The sequence below is a fragment of the Leptonychotes weddellii genome, chromosome 9 (genome assembly GCF_054177405.1).
Source record: "Leptonychotes weddellii isolate Sample4059 chromosome 9, ASM5417740v2, whole genome shotgun sequence".
Taxonomy (NCBI): domain Eukaryota; kingdom Metazoa; phylum Chordata; class Mammalia; order Carnivora; family Phocidae; genus Leptonychotes; species Leptonychotes weddellii.
This window is the reverse complement of record NC_138377.1, coordinates 47670034-47694589: the sequence shown is the minus strand read 5'-3', so window position 1 is coordinate 47694589 and position 24556 is coordinate 47670034. Positions and strand designations below refer to the sequence as shown.

At 35.7% G+C, this 24556-nt stretch overlaps 2 protein-coding genes across 7 annotated transcripts in view; one reads left to right on the top strand and one right to left on the bottom strand.

Moving 5' to 3' along the window:
- The window catches only part of DORIP1 (dopamine receptor interacting protein 1), a 20939-nt gene extending 8470 nt beyond the window's left edge, over nucleotides 1-12469 (top strand). The window contains exon 5 of one of the 2 annotated variants that reach the window (XM_031024615.2): nucleotides 12341-12469. In XM_031024615.2, the coding sequence (XP_030880475.2) occupies nucleotides 12341-12440 (100 nt within the window). In that variant the 3' untranslated portion in view covers nucleotides 12441-12469. Of the gene's footprint in view, nucleotides 1-324; nucleotides 2269-12340 lie in introns of those variants that run through there. The other variant, XM_006727110.3, reaches the window with a different exon arrangement.
- A 225-nt stretch (nucleotides 12470-12694) lies between these two features.
- KLHL28 (kelch like family member 28) overlaps nucleotides 12695-24556 on the bottom strand; it is a 43077-nt gene continuing 31215 nt past the window's right edge. For 4 of the 5 annotated variants that reach the window (XM_081830576.1, XM_081830575.1, XM_006727109.3 and 1 more), the window contains 3 exons: nucleotides 20660-21103; nucleotides 18495-18703; nucleotides 12695-17228 (listed from right to left, as the gene is read on the bottom strand). In XM_081830576.1, the coding sequence (XP_081686702.1) occupies nucleotides 17065-17228; nucleotides 18495-18703; nucleotides 20660-21103 (817 nt within the window). In that variant the 3' untranslated portion in view covers nucleotides 12695-17064. Of the gene's footprint in view, nucleotides 17229-17254; nucleotides 18704-20659; nucleotides 21104-24556 lie in introns of those variants that run through there. The other variant, XM_081830578.1, reaches the window with a different exon arrangement.

Below are 24556 nucleotides of genomic sequence, written 5' to 3'. Positions count from 1 at the left end.
GAGGTTGCTGCCTGTGTTCTCCTTTAGGATTTTGATGGACTCCTGTCTCACATTGAGGTCTTTCAACCATTTGGAGTCTATTTTTGTGTGTGGTGTAAGGAAATGGTCCAGTTTCATTCTTCTGCATGTGGCTATCCAATTTTCCCATAAGCGTTTGACTCTTAATCTCAGCTCAGGTCTTGATCTCAGGGTTGTTTGTTCAAGCCCCGTGTTGGGCTCCACACTGGGTGTGAAGCCTACTTAAAACAACAACAACAACAACTTAAGGAATGTTTAAATATAAAGTTTTGTCTTTTTTGCTACACTTTGTCATTTAATTTGCAGGTATTTGTTGGAAGGTGCCACATTATTTAACAAAGAGGAACATCATTATTCTGCAGCCTTCCAAATTGATGGACATTGGATGCACTACGATGGCCTCAGAAATGTGAATTTAATTTTGTTAAATAAACCCCCAGAGTTTCTCCTCTTGTCATCATTGGTTTATATTCGAGCAACAGAGAAATAAATATAGACTGATGCTACATTAAATTGTTTTCCCTCCTGCCCATGCTCCCCCAGATGAAGGGCTTTTATTTTGTATATACTTGGTATCCAAGGAAATAGTTGAACTATACTAGTTTCAGAGGTGTATTTTCCAGCGTTTAGCCCCAGGTAAATATTATATATAGACAATCTATGCAAAAATGTTTATATTTCTTTTTTCTATGTTCTGGGTTATTTTTATACAAGCGTACTTTATGTTGAAATAAAATATATCTTGTAGCCTTTGTATTTTTTATTTATATGTACTCAAAAGATTTTACAGTTCCGTCTCCTTGAAACCAAGAAAATACTTCATCATTTGAATTCTCAGTTTTTCTTTTTGGGTATTCAAATAAAACCGGGGTACAAGTCAGTATTTCAGTTTATATAAATTTAACAGTTCAAAATGTATCTGACTATATTTTTTGCCCTACCTCACTAAAATCCAAAGTGCACTGTTGGATCTAGTATGGATTTGAATGTAGAACTTATAGATGGCTTAATCTTTTTTACTTGTTGATTTGCCTGGTTTCCCTGCACCAGTTTTTAAAAATACTTTGGTGAGAATGTTTTTCTGACCTTGAATTATTTCTTTATAATGGCAAATTACTTTAACCACTTGCTCTAAAGTATTATAAACCTGCCAGCAGATTTTAAGTGTTAACTTGCAAGCTTAATTAAAGTTATTGTTACAAATAAATTATATAACTAATCTAACATAATTTAATGGAAATTTTCTAATAAAAATCTATTCTGAAGATAAGACAACTATAAATAAATATCAGGCAACTGGATGCTTGCTAATGCTGGATTAACAATAGAAATGTACTTTAAATATATATTTAAGAGAAAACGGTACCTGGAATATTTTTTTCCTCTTAAGTCATATTGGCACAGAGAAAAAAGAAGTACCTAAATTTTTGGAGTAACAAACTGCTGGCTTCCTTGTAAGTAGTAAACTGATAGCATGAGGGTTTGATTTGCAATATAAATCACTAGAATTTTATAGTTATCAGAAATTGTTTGTTTTCAAAACCCTAAGATTTTTGTTCCTTTTGCCATTTCAAGGAAAAAAATTAAGTAATCTCCTCAAGGGAAAATACTTTTTGCAATTTACCAACATTTACTTTATTGTTTAATTTCAGTAAACAGTCCATCTTAGGTTTTGGGTTGGGACTGCGTGCAGTATACTTGGAGATTTCTGTGTGACAACACAGTTCACTGCCATATACCAAATTGGTAAGATTTAATTCAGTAAATTAAATCTTACACTGGCTTGGTGCCATGTTGAAATAACTTACAAAAGAATGAATAAATGTGAGTATAACATAGCTGAGAATGCCTCACTTTGAGCGAATACTGTGAAAATTGCGTCTTGCATAAGATAAAAAATAGTGATTTATTTTACAAAAAAATTACCCCAGAGTTTATTTAAATAGTCCCCCACATGTATTTACATAGGATTGATTTACAGTGAATTTTTATGTGGACATCTTATTGCATGAATCAAAGTATACAAAAACACAACTATTAGCATATATATAAGTGGTTCGTTAGCATAATTATTCCTAATGCAGATTATTCTTTTAAGAATTGCACTTTATTTGGAATAACACTAGTTTATCACAAAACAATGATTTACCTACCTCACAGGGTTGTTGTGAGGATTAAGATGTTTGTTAAAATCTTGACTACCTTGAACATGCTAATAAAAAATATATTTTTTTCTACCTCTTTCATATATAGGCAAGTCTCCCAGATTCTCTGTTACTAATAAACTTTTTAGATCTTTTCTTTTAAATTATTTATTTGGGCAGTTGCTCCTATCAGTAATGGACTTAATGTATAATAGAATTTAAGTATGCCTTCTGGACCCCAAGATGGTTGGATTTTAAGGATAATAGGTAGTTTATTGTTACAGTAGTGGTTGGTTGGTAGATAGAAGCAATTTCCCCTGCTGACCAAATAGTGGGTAGAAAAGGGGTGAAAAATAGATTATCTGCAGGATGTGAAGATGAGGGTATGGAAAATTATTTACAACCTTAAACACCCTTAGAAAAATTGGAATACTGGGGTGGGGGAGGGGGGAAGCAGTGAAAGATATGACAAAATAATAAAAAAAAATTTTTTTTAGATCTTTATTTATTTGAGAGAGAAAGAGAGCACGAGCCAGAGGAGGAGCAGAGGGAGAGGGAGAAGCAGGGAGTCTGATGTGGGGCTCAATCCCAGGACCCCAGGATCATGACCTGAGCCGAAGGTAGACACTTAACTGACTGAGCTACCCAGGTGCCCCCAGAATGTATTTTTAATAAAAATGCCAAAAACCATAACTAAACTTTATGGGGAGAGCAAAAATGATTTTAAAACCCTGGCTTCAATCAGAGGGGCATAAAGGACAAATAAAGCAAATTTAAAAAGGAATGTCCAACTTCTTTGCAGCAAAAGAAACCTTTTGCCTCCAATTTAGCAAATAATATTACTTAGATTGGGCGCCTGGGTGGCTCAGATGGTTAAGCGTCTGCCTTCGGCTCAGGTCATGATCTCAGGGTCCTGGGATCGAGTCCCGCATCGGGCTCCCTGCTCCTTGGGAGCCTGCTTCTCCCTCAGCCTTTCTCTCTCATGAATAAAAAAAAAAAAAAAAAAACTTTAAAAAAAATAATAATATTACTTAGATTTATCCTTCAAAGTAGCTTTTCATTATTATTATAGTTGATTTAATATCTGAGGCATTGTCACTGGATCTGATCCAATCAAAGAGGAAGAAAAACTAAAGAAAACTACCATAGGCATGTTTGCTAGGGTGACTCCCATGTTCTATTTCATTTTTAAAGTATGAGTAAACAACTAAGCTATATAAGCAGATGACTTCTATGATGCATACACAAAAAGCTGTACATGTTGAGCATATCAACAGTTTAGTATTATAATTAAATGATTTAATGATATTTAGTTATTTGAAAAATAGTTGTGCTATAGGCATAAAGGGTAAGCAGTTCATGCAAAAGTGACTGCAATTATTGCTGCTGAACTATAGCCAAAGCAAACATTTATATTTTCATCTTCCTTTGTAAATGCTCTTAACATTTAAAATCAGCACCAAATTCTTCTGCTTTAAAAGCTACAATCAAGACAGATTTTGAAGTTCATCTCAATGGCTTGATGCTTACTAACAGGTTCCTACCCACCCAACTAGCCCAGCGCTATCTGGTCACCTAAACAACCTTTAGCCTCAAATTTAATTTGATCCCAGGGAAAGCATAACCTTTGACTCTGTCTTAAGTTGAAGAGGAAGTTAGTGGGGAGCCCTCTGGAGCTAGATGATTTCTTTATATGCTGATTTCTACCGAGTGAGCAATCAGTTCCATAGTCCATCTATTGTTTTCTCAGTGAGGCTTCTGGAAGGTATCAAGAGGAATATCATTTGGGGATGCCTGGGTGGCTCAGTCAGTTAAGCGTCTGCCTTCAGCTCAGGTCATGATCCCAGAGTCCTGGGATCAAGTCCCCAGTCGGGCTCCTTGCTCAGTGGGGAGCCTGTTTCTCCTTCTGCCTGCCGCTCCCCCTGCTTGTGCACTCTCTCTCTCTCTGACAAATAAAATCATTTTTAAAAAAGAGGAATATCATTTGAAAATGGAAAAGTGAGCTACCCCAACAGGACCCTCAAAAATGATGTGGAATGGAACAGCAGCTTGGAGAGCAAATGAGCTGTGTAGACAAGTTAGCCACGGTAGAATTAGCCATCTGTTTATATGCTTATTTATAGTTTCATTACTTGCTTGTTTTCCCTTTGAATTTTGTAAAGTCCCATTTTTAATATGATTATAAAAATAATACATAAATCAATAAAAAAGAGTAAATCCAAAGAAAGTATAAATAAGAAAATGATCAACCATGATTTCTCCACCCAGTGATAATCATTAGTTCATACTAGAAAGCCTTTTTGAAAAGTCCAACATGGCTTCACAGTACTGAAGAGAACCAAGAGCCAAGGAGTTGGGGCTTTGAGGAAATGTATACTCCTGGGGGCCAGTATCGTGGTGATACAAGCTATCAACGTGGAGAAACTTCGAGAGGAAAGTGAGACTGAAGAAAACTGCTGTGGTCATCTATTCAGACATTTCTTTCTACCTGGACACATGTCTTTAGAAGCCTTCATCTTCTCAAACCTTCAAGAACTTATTTTATGATGGACATCATTCCTTTCCATTCCTCTACCTCAAACTGCCAGAGTTGGGAAGCAAGGCCCTGATGACATAAATTGTCCCAAAGCAGATACAACCAAATAGATACTCTGTTTCTCTGTTAACCTAACAGTATAACAAAGAAATACTAAAACAGACTGAGCATAATTGGCTTGCTTTAAGGGTAGAGTAGGGAAAAAAAGTTTACTGAGGGAGATTGTGAAAAGCAGGCATAATAAATGGTTCAACACATGGGAATTTTAGGTCAGAAAAAAAGAAGAGGAAATCAAGCAACAGGAAACAGAAAAGCTGAATTGTGCTCAGGTCAAGGAGAGACCAGGTTAAGCCTTGAAGAAATAACTGGCTGGCTAGGGAAATCTTTACCCGAGCTGGCTAAGCTTGATTTGGGGGCTACAAGCTAGAACAAGTTAAGAGCAGACATTCTCCACAGTATTTATTTAATACATACTACTATTTGCTAGGTGAATTAGATATTATTTATGCCCTGGAGGCGAGCACATGTCTAGAAGAGGGGAAAGATGAATCAATGATGACTGTATAGAAGGAAGTGCTGTGGCAGGCTTAGAACCTCATGCTTTGAGAGTACAGAGGAGGGCAGCTCGGCAGACAACTGCTGTGAGGTCTTTGTTGAAACGGCCTTTTCGCCGTTGCCTGTCTAGCATCCCTGGAGGAGGTTTGTAGAGGAAAGAGACTACAGATTGCCTAACTTGTGCTCCCCAGGGTAATTGTAAGGTCCTATTTCCTCTACCTCTACCTCCAAATCTTAACCACCTTTAATTTCCATTAGAAAGCTGTAAATCCCAAAATAAAGATAAAGCAAATTTCAAACACATTCAAATTTAAAAAGGAATTTATTGTAGCTAAAGTATTCCACAAGGATTAATAATGTCAAATCTTTTCTATTTCTGACAGAAGGGAAGAGACTTGAGGGGAATGTGAGAGGACCATTGTGTCCCCTTTCAATACTTGGTGAATGGGTTGTCAACTGGACTTGAGGGGAATTCCCAACTCCTGCAGTTTTCTATATGAACACTAGGTGGCAGAAGCTCCTCAGTATGGAATGTGGGGGCGGGGTGGGAAGGAGAGAAAGAACCACACCTGAACTTTTTGGCCTTAAAGTATTAACCTACTTTATAATTTGGGCAAAGCAAATCCAGTTTTCCTTCTGTTCTGTGTCACTGTACACATTCATAGCTTGAGGATAACATACAGTGGTGACATCATTGATGAGGTCGGTTATGCTCTCTGCCAACAACACCCCAGCTCAAATAATATTTGTAAATTGACTCCTGGGTTTTTTCATCTATTTCCTCGACCCTCATAGTTTCTGGACTCCTCTCCACTTTCTTGACCTCTTCTTTTGAAAAGAGTTAGGAATTCCTGTCCCTAAAGAGCTTACAGAAATGCCAGAAGACCTGATTTAGAATTGACATTTTTCACCCAAGAAAAAGATCATGGAATTGCAGACTTTCAGGTGAATCACATATGATCACATTACCACTGGATTATCTCTATTATTATCAGTTCTCAACTATTAATTTTTCGCTGTCAAGGAGAGGCAAGAGTATGGCTGCTAAACACCTAGACCCTAAGGCCAATTGCCTGGGTTCAAACTTGGACTCTGGTTGTGTGGCTTTGGGCCTATTACTTGACTCCTCCATTCCCCAGTTTCCTAACTGTAAGATGGAGATGATAATAGAATATATCTCATAGGTTGCGGTGAGGATGTAACAATTATGTACAGAACTGAGTGCCTGGCAGATAGTAAGCATCATGGAAGTGTTATCTACCATTATTTTTTATTCCTCTTTCAATATTGTATTAAGAAATGAAATTAGTAGGTAAATAGTGCTGCTGCAGAAAATGAACTAAATTCTGTGGCAATTAAGCTCACAGAACAAATTATAGTATTAACAGAGTAAAATAATATTAAATTCATGAAATAGTTTGAAATGCAAAAACAAAGGAAAAGTACAAATGTCAGAGGAAAAAGCAAAAGTGTTGGAGGAAATAGCTTAAATTTTTCTAGATACTCAATAATAATGAAATACCACCTCTTGTTCCTGCTCAAAATCATTTTTCCACCAGAAACTGTCCAAAATAGCTTATCTACCCTTTGGCTCTAGAACTTTTTGAGACATAGTCCTCTATTCATTGGGAACCACCTACTCTCTTAAATTCTAGGACCCCTGCTTATTCAAACTCTAATTGGCCTCCTTAGCACAGTAGGCAGCAGCATGTTAGTCCCAAACTATTTACTCTCCTCAGGGCAAACACAAGAATATCCTTTAAAAGACTTTCTTCCGGATCAGGATGACAGAAGTGCTTGGTCCATCCTTATTTAGACCCTACCTTACTCAGTAAGGGATTTAAAGATTTTCATATACATGAAAAATAAGCTTCCTTTCTTTCATTGTATTTTAATGTTATACATAATTTGAGCCAAAAAGAACATGAGGCCAAGTGTTACCTTCTAATAAGGCCCTGAGTAGGAAAATTAATAAAAACAGCCTATGAGATACTCTTGTCTATTGTTGATGGGAACGCAAAATGCAATATCTTGGGAGAATTGAGAAATGTTATGGACTGAATATTTTTGTCTCCCCAACATTCATATACTGAAACCCTACCACCGTCCTTATGATGGTATTATCAGGTGAGGCCTTTGGGAGGTAATTAGGATTAGATGAAATCATGAAGTCATGAAGATGGAGCCCTCATGAATGGGATTAGTGTCTTTATCAAGAGTCACGAGAGAGCTGGCTTCCCCTCTCTACTCTCTGCCATGTGAGGTTACAAGGAGACTGTAACCCTGAAGAGGGTCTCAGCAGAACCCGACCATGCTGGGACCTGGTCTTGGACTTCTCACCTCCAGAACTGTGAGAAATAAGGTTCTGTTATTTATAAGTCACCCAGTCTATGGCATTTTTGTTATAGCAGCCTGAACTAACAAAAGCAGGTGAGATCCCGCAAAATTACATATCATCTACACTTTGGCCCAGTGATTTCACTTCTAAAAGTCTATGTCCAAAACACAAATTGGCAAATGCACAAAGATGCACAAGGCTATTTTCATTGTGACATTATTTTTAAGTGCAAAGGTCTGGAAACAACCCAAGTGCCCTTCAGCAGGAGACTACTTAAAAGATCGGTGGTATAGCCACACAGTAAGGTACTATGCAACTGTAAAAAAGATTAGGAATTACCTCCATACATTGGTATGGAATAATCTCTAGAATATATTAAGCAAAAAGGAAAAAAAATTTGAAAATATGCTGTTTTTTTTTTTAAGATTTATTTGAGAGAGAGAGCATGCGCACGAGTGGGAGGAGGGGCAGAGGGAGAGAACGAATCCTGAAGCATACTCCCTGCTGAGGCTGATTGATCTCAGGACCCTGAAATCCTGACCCAAGAAAAAACCAAGAGTTGGCCACTCAACTGACTGAGCCATCCAGGCCCCCCATGCTATCTTTTTTGTAAGGAAATGGGGAAGGGGGTGTACTTATATTTTCAATGAAACCAACATCTAATAAAAATGATTACCTATAGCGGAATACAAATGAACAGAGTGGAAGAGATGGAAATGCAGACAAAACTTCAGTGAATGCATCATCTCCTATAGTTCAACTTCAGGGTCCAGTACATTTTTATGTAATTAGAAAATAAAATTACATCAAAAAAGATATCCCTAAATATTAAAACTTTAAAGTAACCTAACTATACATTAATCAATCATTCTTTAACCAAATAAAAATACTATTTCATTTGACTCTAAAAACACTGCTTTTTTTTTTTTTTTTTCCTTTTTTTAAGTAAGCTCCAGGTCCAAATGGGGCTTGAACTCGTGACTCTGAGTCATGCATGGCATGACTGACAGAGCCAGCCAGGCAACTTTAAAAGCAGTGCTTTTAATATTTATCCTTGTGAAATATATTCTAAGAACAAAAGAGAACCACAAGGACTCTTAATTGCATTCATTGGTCCTATTTATATCACTGTTGTTATTTTGAAGCTATTTTAAGTATGTTTAAGATAAATCAAATAGGTAATTATGCAAATGTTCATAGAAACCGATTTTCAGGCTAAGAAAAAAGCATTAAAACCCAAGAATTTAAGTAAAATCCCTTTTCTTTTAAAATGAAAAAAAGGAAGAATTTCCTGACTTATTGAATAGCCTATAAGAAATAACAACTGAGTGCACAAAGCACCACTAGCAAAAACCTGGGATCTCTCAATAACCATTTCCCAGCAAAAAAGTGCCAGGGACCCTTAGAGGAATGGCTGATTCTAGATCTGAGGAAGAAAATGTAAAAGCCAAAATACAACGATGTTTGAATTTGATACCTCCACTGTGGTTACGTAAGAGAATGAATATCCTTATTCTTAGGATATATGTGCTTAAGTATTACGGGATAAAAGGACATAATGTACAGAAACTACTTTTGAATGGTTAAAAAAAGAGAAAAATGATGAAACAAATGTGGCAAAATGTTAAAAAAAAAAAGGTGAACTTTGGAAAATGTATTTAAGAGTTCTATTATTCTTACAACTTCTCTGTAAGTTTGACATTATTTTAAATCATGTCAAAATAATTTTATTTTTTTTAAATTTTTAAAAAGATTTTATTTATTTGAGAGAGTGAGAGAGACAGAGAGAGCACAAGCAGGGGGAGCATGAGAGGGAGAGGGAGAAGCAGACTCCCTGCTGAGCAGGGAGCCTGACGTGGGACTCCATCCCAGGACCAATTATGACCTAAGCTGAAGGCAGACGCTTAACTGACTGAGCCACCCAGGCACCCTTAAAATAATTTTAGTAAAATTTTTTAAAAGCAAGGAAATTTTCAATGAAACTTAATGGAGGTATCCACTGGACTAAGATGGGACTATTAATTGAAACACACATATTGAAACAAATACATAAAAAATCATGACTTCGATGAATCACAGACCTGTACCCCTGAAACAAATAATAATTATATGTTATAAAAAAAATCATGACTTCATGATGCTTGATCACCTTTGGAGGTTTCTAGGGCATCAATTCATTACTCTACAGATTAAGAGAATGAATCAAACATCTTCCCCAGCTTTTCCTGTATAGACCTTATCTCAGGGTAACCAAATAAGTGATAAATGTTTTCCTTTATAGAATTCCAGCTAATGCGGAAAAAGAAAAATGGCAGTTAGAAAATCACTGCTTTGGGGCACCCGGGTGGCTCAGTTGGTTGAGCGTCTGACTCTTGGTTTCGGCTCAGGTCATGATCTCCGGGTCCTGGAATAGAGCCCTGCACTGGGCTCCACAATCAGTGTGGAGTCTGCTTGAGAATCTCTCTCTCTAAAATAAATAAATAAAATCTTACAAAAAAGAAAAAAGAAAGAAAGAAAGAAAATCACTGCTTTGCCACTCAATATAATAAATGGATCCAGCAGTGGTCATTAATAGCTAGTAAAACCATCAAATGAGAGTTTGATGGGGAATTTGATAATGGAGGGATCAGGTTGACAAGACCCAAATGCAAACCATGATTAATACTAGTTAGCATCATTAAAAGTGGGATAACCAGACATAATGTACCTCAGATGCAATGCAAAAGGAAGAATACACAGCATCCACTACACTTGCCAAAAAAAAAAGAAAAAGAAAAAAAGACCTGAATTTAATCAAGACTCTATAGCCAACTATCAGAAAATTTGAAGGACAATAAGCTAAACAATACCACAAAAATCAAGTAGCCAAATCTAGAACGTGGGACAATCTACTAGACAAATGATCTCATTTGTTCATAAGTAAATGGCATGATAAAGGAGAGGGATGCAGTGACTGGTAGAGACTGAAAGGGACTCAGAGACGTAACAGTCAAATGCAAGGTACAAACTTTATATAGATCCTGCCTCGACCAACAATAAAGACAAAAAGTTGGGACAATCAGGGAAATTTGAATATAGATTGTGTACTAAGTATTATAGAAGTATTAATTTATTTTATTTTATTTTATTATTTTTTTAAGATTTTATTTATTTCTTTGACAGAGAGAGAGAGCATAAGCAGGGGGAGGGGCAGGCAGAGGGAGAGGGAGAAGCAGGCTCCCCGCTGAGCAGGGACCCTGATGCGGGGCTCGATCCCAGGACCTTGGGATCATGACCCGAGCTGAAGGCAGCCACTTAACCGACTGAGCCACCCAGGCGCCCCTAAATTTTTTTTTAAAGATTTTATTTATTTATTTGGCAGAGAGAGACACAGTGAGAGAGGGAACACAAGCAGGGGGAGTGGGAGAGGGAGAAGCAGGCTTCCTGTGAAGCAGGGAGCCCGATGTGGGGCTCGATCCCAGGACCCTGAGATCATGACCTGAGCCGAAGGCAGACGCCCAACAACTGAGCCACCCAGGCGCCCCTAGAAGTATTAAATTTTTAAGTGAGATTATTATCAACGTGGTTTATAGAATGAAAAATTTAAGTGTCCTTATCATTTAGAGATATAGTCTCAATTATTTACCATATTATTTTGCTTGTCTGGGATTCTCTCTAAAAATATTGCAGGGAAAAAAAAGGGTGAATAGATAAAGGATTAGCAAAATTGCTAATAATTAATTTTTGAAGCTGGGTGATGGGTACATGGGTACATTATTAAAAAGGAAGGGGAAAAAAAGCCTGGAAAACATATCAAAACCTATTTGAGCTATTCTATCTAATCACAGAACTGAATTTTATGACTAGCCTTAAGAGTTTGGACTCTTCATCAGAATAGCTTTTTGCTTTCCATTCATTATGAGTCTATTGTACAATCCACTTACCACACTGTCTTCCAAATTAAAGTTGAAACTTTCACCCTCATTACTGCACTGGCCCCAGACAGAACCATCAACTAATTTTATGAAAGAACACAAGAGGCACAGCTAGAGCTCTGCCAGGGTAGCACTCTTTCTTCCATTCTCTCTCCCTGGGGGGAAAAAATTAGGTATATTTTTTATTCCTCAAGCAGATTGTAGAATATGGCTTGTTACCCTTTTGCACCTTGCATCACATCTTACACATACTAAGCTCTTAACAACTCTCTGCTGACAGATTTTACAATGACTTCTGGGTAACATGAGAGCTATCTGTGCATGTCTTAGAAATCACAAGCATAACTTCAAATGCATCCACTCAGTCAAAAAATCTTAATTTCAATATTTTAATAGGTACTCGTAAAATGGGTATTTGCATATTTTTTCCATCTATAATATACTTCGGCATGCATCTGTTAAGTTTCTACTTAAACTCTAGGAGTTGCCCTGTTAGGAATGCAGTTGAGGGATGGCTAGCTGTATTTTAACCAGGAAATCCATACTCAAGGCAGCTACAAACACTTGTTATCCATAATTTGATCAGCATCCAATGTTTTGCTCTTTAGTATATTAAACGTCAGGGACATTATTGGGCAATAGTGGCTCACAGACTAACATGAATCAAAAAGTTGCTCTTAGTGGTGAAATTAAGAGTTTCAAGATATACAGATTGTCTAAATATATTTCCAATCCTTGCATGGACAGGTTATCTGAATCCATGCAGGCCTATAGTTTACAACATCTTTAAAGATTGCACCTGGGGCTTAATCCCTGTTTACACTCTTTCCTTTAGGAGGACTGCTGGTTATCTGATACTGGGCTTAAACATAACAGAATACTCTGGAACGCTGCCTCGTCTGCCTCAAGTAAACCCCTCTTACAAGGCAAGTTAAATCATGGGACTGCACTGAACTTACCAATTAAACTCTTTTGCGCTGGCTTTGCTGAAGAATGTTTCTTTAATAACATGTGGCAGAATTTAGCCTAACACATGTTTCATTATAACCTGGTAATGAGGATGTAAAAGACTGGCTATCCCACACCCACCTCAACATTTGTGACCACTACCTATCTACCAAAAAGCATCTAAGAGTTGAAAATGATAAAGTTAGCTTGGGTCAGTTCACAACAATTGACACACACAAGGTCATGTTTCTCAAATTTATTTTACACATTTCACATTAAATGAAATTTAACCATAGTCATTACAGAGCATCACCACAATAGTACACACAAGGAACTTTTAAAATAAAATACAAAAGAATACAACCTTCAACAAGTTAAATGCCACTTTACCATGTAAACAAAAAATAAAACCCTGATGCTGAAAAGATACATATTCAGAGGTAAAATACATTTACAAAACACTTAAACATTAACATAATCCACTAGATCACATTCTTTGCAAGAGAGTACAAATATTAGTACTCTACATCTACAAAATTTCAGAATCCTGTTAAAATCAAAACCATCTCTGGTTTATGATACAGCACAATTCATAAGGCAAAAATAGAGGCATTATCATCCAGTTCTTTAATTTCACTTGTATTTTAAGGCAAACTTGGAACTTTTTGCTTAGTATTTTAAAATAAACGGGACTTACACATGATAACTTGACAAAATTAACAATAAATTATCTCTAGTTAAATATGCATAATATAAAAGACATATGGATAACAATTTTTCTCTCTACAGAGATGTAAACTGGATTTTTATTGACTCCATATTCACACCAGTAAGAAAGCTTGTAAACCTATAGTGTTTAAAACTTACTGTATTTTGCACTCTTTTAAATGGGTATCAACACTGAATCAATATACTGTAAGTGAAAACCCAATATGTATCCAGCCACAGAATAAATGTATCTAATTAAATCATGTCTAATTAAAGTGCTGTTTTACAAAGGAAAAAAGAAAGGTTAAGAAGTAGAACTGGATGTTAACTTGACATGTGACATCTTATAATTTCTTAGCTTTCAGACTACAGAGGTTATAGAGGTTATCACAAGTTTATTGAACTTTTAAGCAGTATATTTATTGTAGAATCTGATTTTCCTGAAAATGAGCACTTAGGTGACAATACCAGAAATCCAACACCAAAACTGAAAATAAACACAGCATTATATGTACATATATTTCCTTCAATGTTAGCCAGAGCCTTGATAATATAGTAATTAATTTTTTAAAATTTCTATACTTTTTTCTAATAGAAAATATATTATCCAATTCCAGGAAGTTTGGAGTCCTACAAATATTAAGTTTTCTATAATTCTTTTTCATGTCAGTGAAACCTAACTGGACACTAAAAGACACAAATGTCTATACATAAATTAGGTTTCTAATCACTTCTGATGATATTGGCTATAAGGAATTAAATTCACACTTCACCAGAAGAGTTATTTTGGGTACAGGTCTCCCTCCCTATACTTTACTCTTTGAAAAGACTTGTATCTTATTTGTAACATTTCTAGCCCTGACAGAATCTGGCACAGTATCAAGTACACATAGTAGACCCTCCATAATTTGTCAAGCTATCAAAATAATTTTTCAAAACCTAATGCCATTTTCCTATCATTAGATACCACTTACTATAGTTTAATATTCATTCATATTTGAAACAATATTAGCAATAACCTATGGAACTTACATAAACATCCTTTGGGCTACATTAAAGATCACTTAAGTTCTAGCACTATATTTAACAAACAGTAAATAGCTAAACATTCCTACCAGATTAAGTCTTCATAATTATGGGAGGCAAGTATCTTCCAAATGATAAGATTAATTTCTATTTCCACTGTCACCCTTTTTCCAAAATATTTCTGGACAATCTTAAATAGCTTTCTCCCCCTTGCCTGAGTATATAAAATTATTTCTAGTATCTTTAACTGTGGGAATTTATAATCAAACATTTTGATGCTTTTTAACATAAGAAACATGTGACTTTTAATACACAATTTGTCAGCAAAATATTCATGATGAAACTTCTCACAAATCTGTATGAGAAGGTCTATTGTAAAGTTATCAGTTGTCAGGTTACAATACCTCTGGTTGTTAGGAATAGTACCGTAGGTTTAGTAAACCCAAAATTATTATTTTTAAAGTTTGGTGTTTCCTCTCTTCTTTTTACAAGCTTTTGTAATTTATTCTCTGGTATATGGTTCCTACTATTGCCCAAGATGCTTCACATTTAGTCTTTAGCAGGATAAAGTATAGATTTTTCCAAAACAATGATCAATACATGCCTTTGGTCTAACTTACCAAGTGATTATATGTTTTATAACAATTTGATAGTGGGGATGATGATACATGAGTAAAATATTGTTAAAATGTATAGTATAGGTCTGTTTACAATTAAAATAGATTTTTATAGTTTTTCAAATTCCTTTATCTTTGGAGGATAGAAGATTAAAAATAGTTTATTAATAGAACGCATTTAACAATTTGATATAAACAAAAAAAACTGAGTTGAGGACTTAAAATTAAGCATGTAATGAAATCTATTTTAAATTGCTTTTCTTTAAATAAAGTCTAGGCCAATCACAATAGTGCACCTTGTTTCTATTCAGTAGGTTTATTCAAATCAATTAAAAAGTTATTGCTATATATCATTGTTATTCAAACAAGCAACATAGAAAATACTCAGCCTGTCAATTTTATTAGTAGCTCCTGTTGAGTTTTTAATTGGAAGAGACTAAAAATCACTTGCAAGGTTTTATAATCTGTGCAAATATTCATAAAGCATACTACTTACATGATTAAAGACAACTACAGAGTTTTGTACTATATATTTAAAACTATACTGGCAGTTTATGGAAGAACAAGAAAAACTGCAAACTGCCAGGCTATAAATAGTTTATAACACAGATGCTAATGAACAAACCTATGTTTTATTAATTACAAATGGCTTCTTAACAATAGTTTGGAACTACTGGCACTTAAGAATGCAGTATGAATTTTTTCTTAGGAAACAAATGTACACTGGTTTTGCAGAGACTATAAAGAGATAATAGACAGGTTAAAAAAAATCAAGGAAAAGAAAAGAAAACAACTATAGTACCAAAAATACAAGTACCGACATCCTAATAAAATGCAAAGTAATATGTTCAAGACTAACAGATATTTTCTAAACATGCTAAAACAAAATGAGCTGACCACTTATTTTAAATAAGCTGTCACTGCTATAGCAAACAGTCTTGCTTGTTTCTTTAGTCAAAGTAGAACCAAATTTAGAACCATTACTCAAGTAAACATCGAGTTCCAGTCTTCCTCAGTAACTTTAAAATATTCAATTACCTAAAAAGTGTACAAAGTAATGCATAACTGCCTAGTGCTTTATATTTAATGCATATATTTGTTTTTATAAGGGACATATATCTAGCACAAGAAGAAGATAAAAAATGCATCTTTTTTTAAATCACTACTCAGGAACCATGAAAAGCATAACATGGGCCATTTAGATGAGTTTTGGATGTTAACATTAGCATAATCGCTAACATTTTTAATAGCACAAATGAACCACACCAGTAAAAATGAAAAAATACTATTAAAACATGTCATGCATATCTCATACTGAACATCCAAAAGAACATTATTATAGCCTTTTTACAGATCCTACAGTTAGCACCATTTTTATATCTGAACACTGTGAAAAAGCAACCAAAGATCTTAAAAAACTAAAATTAATATAAGGATATGTGAAAAAAATCAGTATGTACTAAGGGTGGTACTAAACATTTGTCAAATATTTACATCAACACTGGGAAGCCTGCTGTACTATGAAAAAATAAAACTGAAACTGATATGCTTAACTTTCTATCCATGCTTAGCATAGCACAGGTGGGTAACTAAATTCATCCAGCATTAACCTGCCGTATAAAAAAGGCATAAACAGTAAATATCTGACTTCTTAAAATAAGCCCCCAAAATCACGATAGTAAAAGCATTTGTTTGGCAAACTTACTACATCCCCAGTCCTAAAGCCATTTAGTAGGAAGAATATGACTCACTATGGTATATAATTTACAACCCTTAAGTACCCCCCTCAAAAAAGCAGCCCTTTGTTTAAAATATGAAGCATATGAATTTATACCCAACAGACACTATCAGCACTCTGTCTAGTCATTCAATACACTCCCAACATGTAAGCATCTCTCATCCCAGTAAATCATGGTGCATATATTAAGGAAGAAGAAGAGCTGAAAAAAAAATTTTTTTAAAGCAGCAAGATTTTCTCTGCATGTACACTTATGAAAATAAAACTATCCCAGTATTAGGGGGAAAAAAAGTGCACAATTAAATTGGCAAGATCTTTCCTTTTTTTTTTTTTTTTGATTATTGATTCACTGTGTAATCAAGAGCAACCAAAGCTACTTGTCAAAGTACCCAACAGAACTTTGAGTCTTCATGCCATTTCAAGTTAGAGAAAGTACTGTTAGCTTTTGGATTTCAGAAAGTGGGGCATCCGTTCATGTGGCCCAAGGTTCATCACCACACGACTCCCACCAGTCCACACTTGTCAAAGTGCTGTTAATCCGAAGTTGCAGCGACAGTATATCATGCCAGCTGAATCCAGCCACGTATCTGATATAGGGTCGTATTTCTGCACGGTATTCAGATAGGAAGACCCTGAGTGACCACCAACTACATAAAGGTAGTTATCAATTACTGCAGCACCAACCCCTAGGAAAAGTGGGTAAAAATAGGGAACAAATATGTTAACCATGAAGTTGACCTCTCACTAAAAATAAATTTGTATTTTAATGTTTTCTTAAAATACATTTCAATAATCTATTGTTAACTATACAAGCAACATTGCCATATGTACTTACTGGGGAAAAAAATCCCTTAACATGAAAGCAAGAGTTGAAGTCTTCCTTAACCTCTCTTCCCCAATCCTACTCTCCCTCTACTCCACCACAGAAAAATACAAAGAATGTACTATACATCTTTCCATATGTTTTCTTTTGTTTATATTTACATATTTTTCAACAAATCACTCATCTTTATCAGGTTTTTAAATATGCTGAAATATTTGAAATATATCTTGAACTATACAACCTATGCTTTAAAAATTCTACTGTATATACTGTTATACACAGTTCTAAAGGGAACAAAACTACCCAATGTTTTTTCACATTCTTATTATTTTACGACTTTCCCTCTTACGCAAGAAATATCCCTAAAGCATTTCCATCAGCAACTTAAAACCTTCCCCTTAAAATAATGTAATTTGAGTTTGGGTTCAAAGGTAATTTCTTCTATTCCTCAAAGATGTTTTTGTTTTTCTCTGGAAACCCTGAAATCCAGCCTTTCCTAGATTTCCGAACACCCTATGTACGTGAGAACATTTGAAAGTTAACATATAGACTGCTGATGTACAATAAAAAAAAAGAACAATCCAAAGATTCTGTGTGTGTGTGTTTAACATATAAAAAGATGACATTTGTTATATGGACAGAAGAGCTTCTGTAAGATACATTCTATTCCCACCATTTCTAAAATATGTTGTCCCAACTTTAAGAAATGATAATATGCATATTGGCATATTAAAAATCACAGTATAGGGCGCCTGGGTGGCTCAGATGGTTAAGCGTCTGCCTTCGGCTCAGGTCATGATCCCAGGCTCCTGGGATCGAGTCCCGCATGGGGCTCCTGGCTCAGCAGGGAGCCTGCTTCTCCCTCTCCCTCTGCCTCTTCCCCTGCTCATGCTCTCTCTCTCTGTCTCAAATGAATAAATAAAATCTTAAAAAAAAATCACAGTATAGAAATCTATGTAGTTTTGTCAAATCAGTAGTCTCTCAAGTTCAGCACAATAAAGTTTTTTTTGTTTGTTTTTTACTGGACAAGTAATACTCTTACTATTATATTCCAAGGAACTACTATTCCAAGAATATCACAATAAGACATATCATCCTCTATGTTTAGATATTAGTTAGTTATTATTACCTGTTCTGGGTTCTTTCATTGGTCTACACACAGTCCACTGATTTTGATGAGGGTCATATCTTTCAATGCTTGACAAATGTGAGACACCATTATGTCCACCCACCACAAAAATAAAGCCTAGCATGACACCCACACCAAAGTGAATCCTTTTATCTGCCATAGATGCAACCATCTCCCAGGAGTCCTTACTTGGATCATAACGCTCCACACTGCAAATATTCACAAAAGAAAGAATTAATTTGCATATTCCTTGTACCACTCTTCCTACCAAAGCAAAATTAAAACCTACCATAGTTTTAGAAGTTCCAACAGACAGATATAAAACAAGAGTAGCTTGTCCTAGATGTTTACATTTTGCTGATAAAATTGCAAGGATAAAAGCTTACCTTGTGAACTGGGAGCAAGAATACCCGTTTGCTATTCCCTTATTTCATACAAGCAGCAGGGTATATAAAGGGCATAGCGCTTCTGGACTCAGGAAATCTCGGTTCAAGTATTAATGCTGTATACTTAGAGCTGAATGAACCCTATCCCTAACGGGTATGTGTAATCCTGGATAAGCCCTTTCCTCCACCTGAAAAAATGGGGATAACCTAACCTCAAAGGATTTATGTAAGAATAAAGCCAAATGAGTATGCATGTTCTGAAAGCGCTTTGAAAATCACAAATTAAATATAAATGTTTTCTAAGGACACTAAGGATTTCCTATACAGCTAAGGAAAAGGGAAGATGAAAAAAAGGAAAGGAGAGGAATTTTTTGCCTTATAGAAGTCGTGGTGGTTTACTGCAAAGCAAACACTGCAGATTACATAACATAAACTGGCCAATCATAATAATCTCAGAGTGATTTAGGAGAATTCAGGGGTTTAAATCAAGTCTGCATTCCAGAGAACATTTGGCATTTCCAAGCTGCATTATGGATATCCAAAGCAAACCAGAATTTAAAAAGCTTTCCTAGAAAATCCCGGAAGGACTTTAAATCTCTTATTTTGACACAAGTGAGCACAAAGGCAGGCTTGTTGAGCTTGTTCTGGTCCTAACCTAACTTCTTAAAAAAGCCTGAAGCATTTGAGAGTTAGTAGCATAATTCTCGAGTTCAGAACAGAGACTAGACTGTAGACTAGACTAGAACGTAGACTAAACTATAAATATTTCTGAAAGGACATTGGGATAAAAGCCATTAGAGCTCAATTACTGGACAAGAAGAGTTGATAAACTATAGCAAGAACTTAAACTTCAAGAGCATTAGCTCCCAAAAGAAATACTCAACCATTTATCTTATAAATTTCTGCCAGCACATTTCAAAGAATAAAAATGCATGTCTATGCCCCAAATACTTTTCCTTCAATTACAGGAGCAATAAAAAGGAGGAATATTTTAGCTTACAAAGAAATAAAAATTTATAGATAAATGCTGTTGTGCTCTTGCTTTCTCGGTTAACAAACCACAATATACTCTTCCATTAAATGCTCACAATTCAACAAAACACACACCACTCTAGTTACTATCAGAGAAAATCTTTGGAACAGCAATTCTCAACAACAATTCAGAATTATGATTAATTTTCCATATAAGCAAGTCACTTTATGCTTTTATTTTTCTCATATATTTTTCTCCTTTATTCAGAGAATACTACAAAATACAGAAATCTCAAATTCAGACTCCAGCAGAACTCAGGTACACAATGATACATGCATGATTATAGAATAAGAATCCAAAAAGGAATATTTAAATAAGGCTTTACGTTTATAATGCATAATATATAAGCATACAGGAATTACATTTTTCACTTTTTATTCTGCTAAGCAATGTGGTAACAGATCATTTATACACACACACACACACCCATATTTATATACATTCACCACCCAAAATCTAAAGTTGTCTAACTTCATTTTATACTCAGATCTCTGAATTTTAAAATCTAGTCCAATTATATTAAATGAATGAATTTAAAATTTTATAAGAGGGATTCATTTTTAGGTTTGTATTAAATCCTCATGTAAAACAATTACACTCATAGAGCAGATTAAATTTCCCAAATGCCTAACAATATTACTTTAAAAATTAAAAAGGGAAGTTCATTCACACATACGAGTTGTGTATGAATCATTAATGAGACTTTAAAAACCCACAAGTATATACAACTTCATCAAATTAAATACCTGTTCATGTGGGCAGGACCATACCCACCAATGGCATATATCATTCCATCCAACACGGCTGCAGCAAAACAGCTTCTTGTTGTAGTCATTGGTGCCACAGGTTGCCATTTTCTTATTTTAGGAATATACTTCTCTACAGATTGTAAATAAGATTGTCCATCATAACCACCTAAAGCATAAAGTTCTCCTGCAAGTACTACTACTCCAAGGGTACTGCGGCTCTCATTCATTCTCTCAAGAGAAGTCCAGGTATTTGTATCAGGATTCCAGCATTCTACTGAATTTTCATGTTTTCTGATAGTGATGCCAGGACGCACGTTCGTTTCAATACCACCTACAACATACACTTTTTGGTCTAAAACACATATTCCAAATTCATAGCGAGGAATGTTTAGGGGTGCCAAACCAATCCAAGAGTCATTCTGAGGAAAGTACATCTCCACACTAAAGAATAAGCAGAAAAAATTAAATTTTAAATATCAAAACGGCCCCAAAACAAATAAAAATGTTTAATCTCTTCAGTAATCAGGGATATGCCAATTAAAACCACAACAAACCATAACACACTTTCCAGACTGGCAAAAATTTAAAGTCAGATAAAAACAACTGTTGGCGAGAATGTGAGCAAGAAATGCATGCTCTGTAGGTGAGAGCGTAAACTGGTACAAACTACGCTGGAAAACAATTTTGCATTATCTGGTAAAACTGAAGGTACACAAAAGTTCTGACTCAGCAATTTTGTTCATGTGTATCTATACTATTGAATGCCTGTTATAGTCAGTTTTGCATCAGGACATACATACAGAAATGTTTACAGCAGCTCAGCACAATCACCCATCAAAAGGAGAATGGGTAAGTACAATGTGGTATATCCACCCTAGACTGAGCAATTCTACGTACCCAAAAGAAATGCATACATGTGTATGTTTGATGTTCACAGCAGCATTATTTGTAACAGTCAAAAACTGGAAACAGTTCAAATGTTCATCAACCATAAAACAGATAAATAAATTGTGGCATATCAGAGAATACAGCAATGAAAATAAATTACAGCTACATGTAACAGGAATTAATCTTTTTTTAAAGATTTTATTTATTTGACAGAGAGAGACACAGTGAGAGCGGGAACACAAGCAGGGGGAGTGAGAGAGGGAGAAGCAGGCTTCCCGCGGAGCAGGGAGCCCGATGTGGGGCCCAATCCCAGGACCCCAGGATCATGACCTGAGCCGAAGGCAGACGCTCAACAACTGAGCCACCGAGGCGCCCCAATCTTTTTTTTTCTTTTAACAGAAGTGAATCTTATACATATAATGCCAAGGGAAAGAAGCCCAAATCAAAAGAATACATTCTGTATGGTATCATTTATACCAAGTTCAAAAACATTTCTAATCTCCGGATTAGAAATGAGGATAGTGGTTACCTCTGGGGAGGGCAGGGAGGGAACTCCAGAGTGGTTTCTGGGTGTTGGTCACATACTATTTCTTGAACTGGTTTGTAACATGCACTTTGTGATAATTCACTGACCTGTACACTTGGGATTTGTGCATTCTTCTGTATGTGTGTAACACTTTAATTCTTATTAATATGTTCATTGTAAAAAGAAAATATTGTTATACCCATATACTGTAATACCATACACCAATGAAACTAAGTGAACTATTGCTTCATGCAATCTCACAGATGAATTTCATAAACTTATTGTTCAGTAAGAAAACACATCCCTGAAGAATATATGTAGAATTACTCTACTTACATAAAAATGTATAAAACCTAATGCTATATTGAGGCACATGAATATGTGGCAAAATTACAATGAAAAGCAAAGAAATAATATGCAGAAAATTCAAAATAGTGGTTACTTCTAGAAGAGGAAAGGAGATGCATCAAGGAGGGACACAAGGGAATTAAAGGTATTGTTAATAGTCTATTTCTTAAACTGGTACTTAGATTTTTTTCTTTATACCTTGCATGCAAATTACATATGGTCTCTTGCAAGTATACATATTTCATTTCAATGTCTCCAAACTCTGTGCAATAGCATAAAAATACATATTCTCGATCCAGTATGATTAAAGAACATTCATTCATTCAACAGTTATTGAGTGCCTATATAGTTTTGTTATATTGCTTGTTTTAAAAATGTGAATTTGTTCCAGTGAAAATGATACACCAGGGAATTATTTGACCTTAATGAGAGCATTTTCAGTGACGTGGTGGGGACAAATCTTGACTGGAGTGGTTTAAGAGAGAAAAGGAGATGAAGGAAAAACAGTGGATATCCACTTTTCCAAGGACTTTTCTATAAAGAATAAAACAGATGAGACAGATATAAGGATAAGCAGAGAAAAGAACATGGCATCCAGGGAAGAGTGGTTTAATCTGGGAGCTTAAACCAGAACATGTCTGCATGTTGATGGCAATGATGTAGTACAGTGGGGGAAGGTGATGTAAAAGAGATACGGGATAAATGCAAGAGCAGAGCCCTTGTGCAGAGAAGAGGGAATGGAAGCTAGTAAGTAGAGAAATGGAGGGATTGATCTTAGAAATAACTTGGTGGATTTGGAGATCAGATGAGTCAGTATTCTTCTGATTGCTTCTATCTTCTTAGTAGAGTAAGAGAAAAAGTCATCATCAGGTGAGAGTTGGAATGATGAGGGTTGGGGGGGTTTGGATGTTTTTATGGAGAGAAGAGGTACAAAACAGTCCTCCAAGGAAGTGGAAGAATAAATCACTTAGGGAAAGTAAAGGGGTTGCTGACATTGCTAAGTGTCTTAAGTGGGACCACTTAAGATAGGTATGTGTGCTTCTCTAGCCACATATTGCTGCTCAGGTGCAGCCATGGCATAAGTGGAGAACTGAGTCTAACTCTAGATAGAGTATGATGGAAGAAGGGCAAGGGAGCCATGAGCGTATTCAAAGGAATGACAACAGTGATGTTCCTGGAATCTAAGCTGAGGACATGTAGTGATCAGTGAGCAGTAAGTTTTCTGATTATAGGACCAAAGGATTAAAAGTCTTGAAGGGAACAAAGAATGACTGCAGTATAGTACTGAAATAAATAAGCTAGTAAGAAAGGAGGTGGTAGTCAGAGAACAGAATGCATGAAACCAAGATTTTGGAAGTTTGAAGTCACTGGTAATGACGAAGTTGAAATATAATCATGAGAACAGTGCCTAAGGTAAAGGCAGAAAAGACTGTTAGAAGTGAGATCAAGGAGAGAGGCAAAGTTGTTGTATAACTGTGGATCATACTATGGGGATGTTGAAATCAGCAAGAATGACTGTTTGTATAGAATGATGAGAAAATAAGCCAGCTATAAAAATCTTCAATAAATGAAGTTACTGAAGAGATAGCAGATGTTGGCACCAAGAAGGTGTATCAAATGATACAGCCTGATGGCAAATGCTTGGAATGAGTTGAGATTTTGGAGAGAGGGGAGATGAAAAATTTGGGAAGTGGATATGAGGAACAAAGAGAACACTTACCCAACCTTTAGGACCTGTGATACATGAGGTATGGAGAAACAAAACAAAACAAAACAAAACAGGTTTGAGAGGGCTTTGGCAAAAACAGTATCCTTAAGCATCAGTCATATTTCATTAGAACAAGAAGTTGAAAATAAAGGGGATTTTTCTTACGATTGAATATGAATTCTACTGGATATGACAGACAGATTTGAGGAATCAAAAAGAAAAGGGCTGGGGCGCCTGGGTGGCTTAGTTGGTTAGGAGACTGCCTTCAGCTCAGGTCATGATCCTGGAGTCCCAGGATTGAGTCCTGCTGCATCGGGCTCCCTGCTCAGCAGGGAGTCTGCTTCTCCCTCTGACCCTCCCCCCTCTCGTGTGTACTCTCTTTCTCTCCCATTCTCTCTCTCAAATAAATAAATAAAATCTTTTA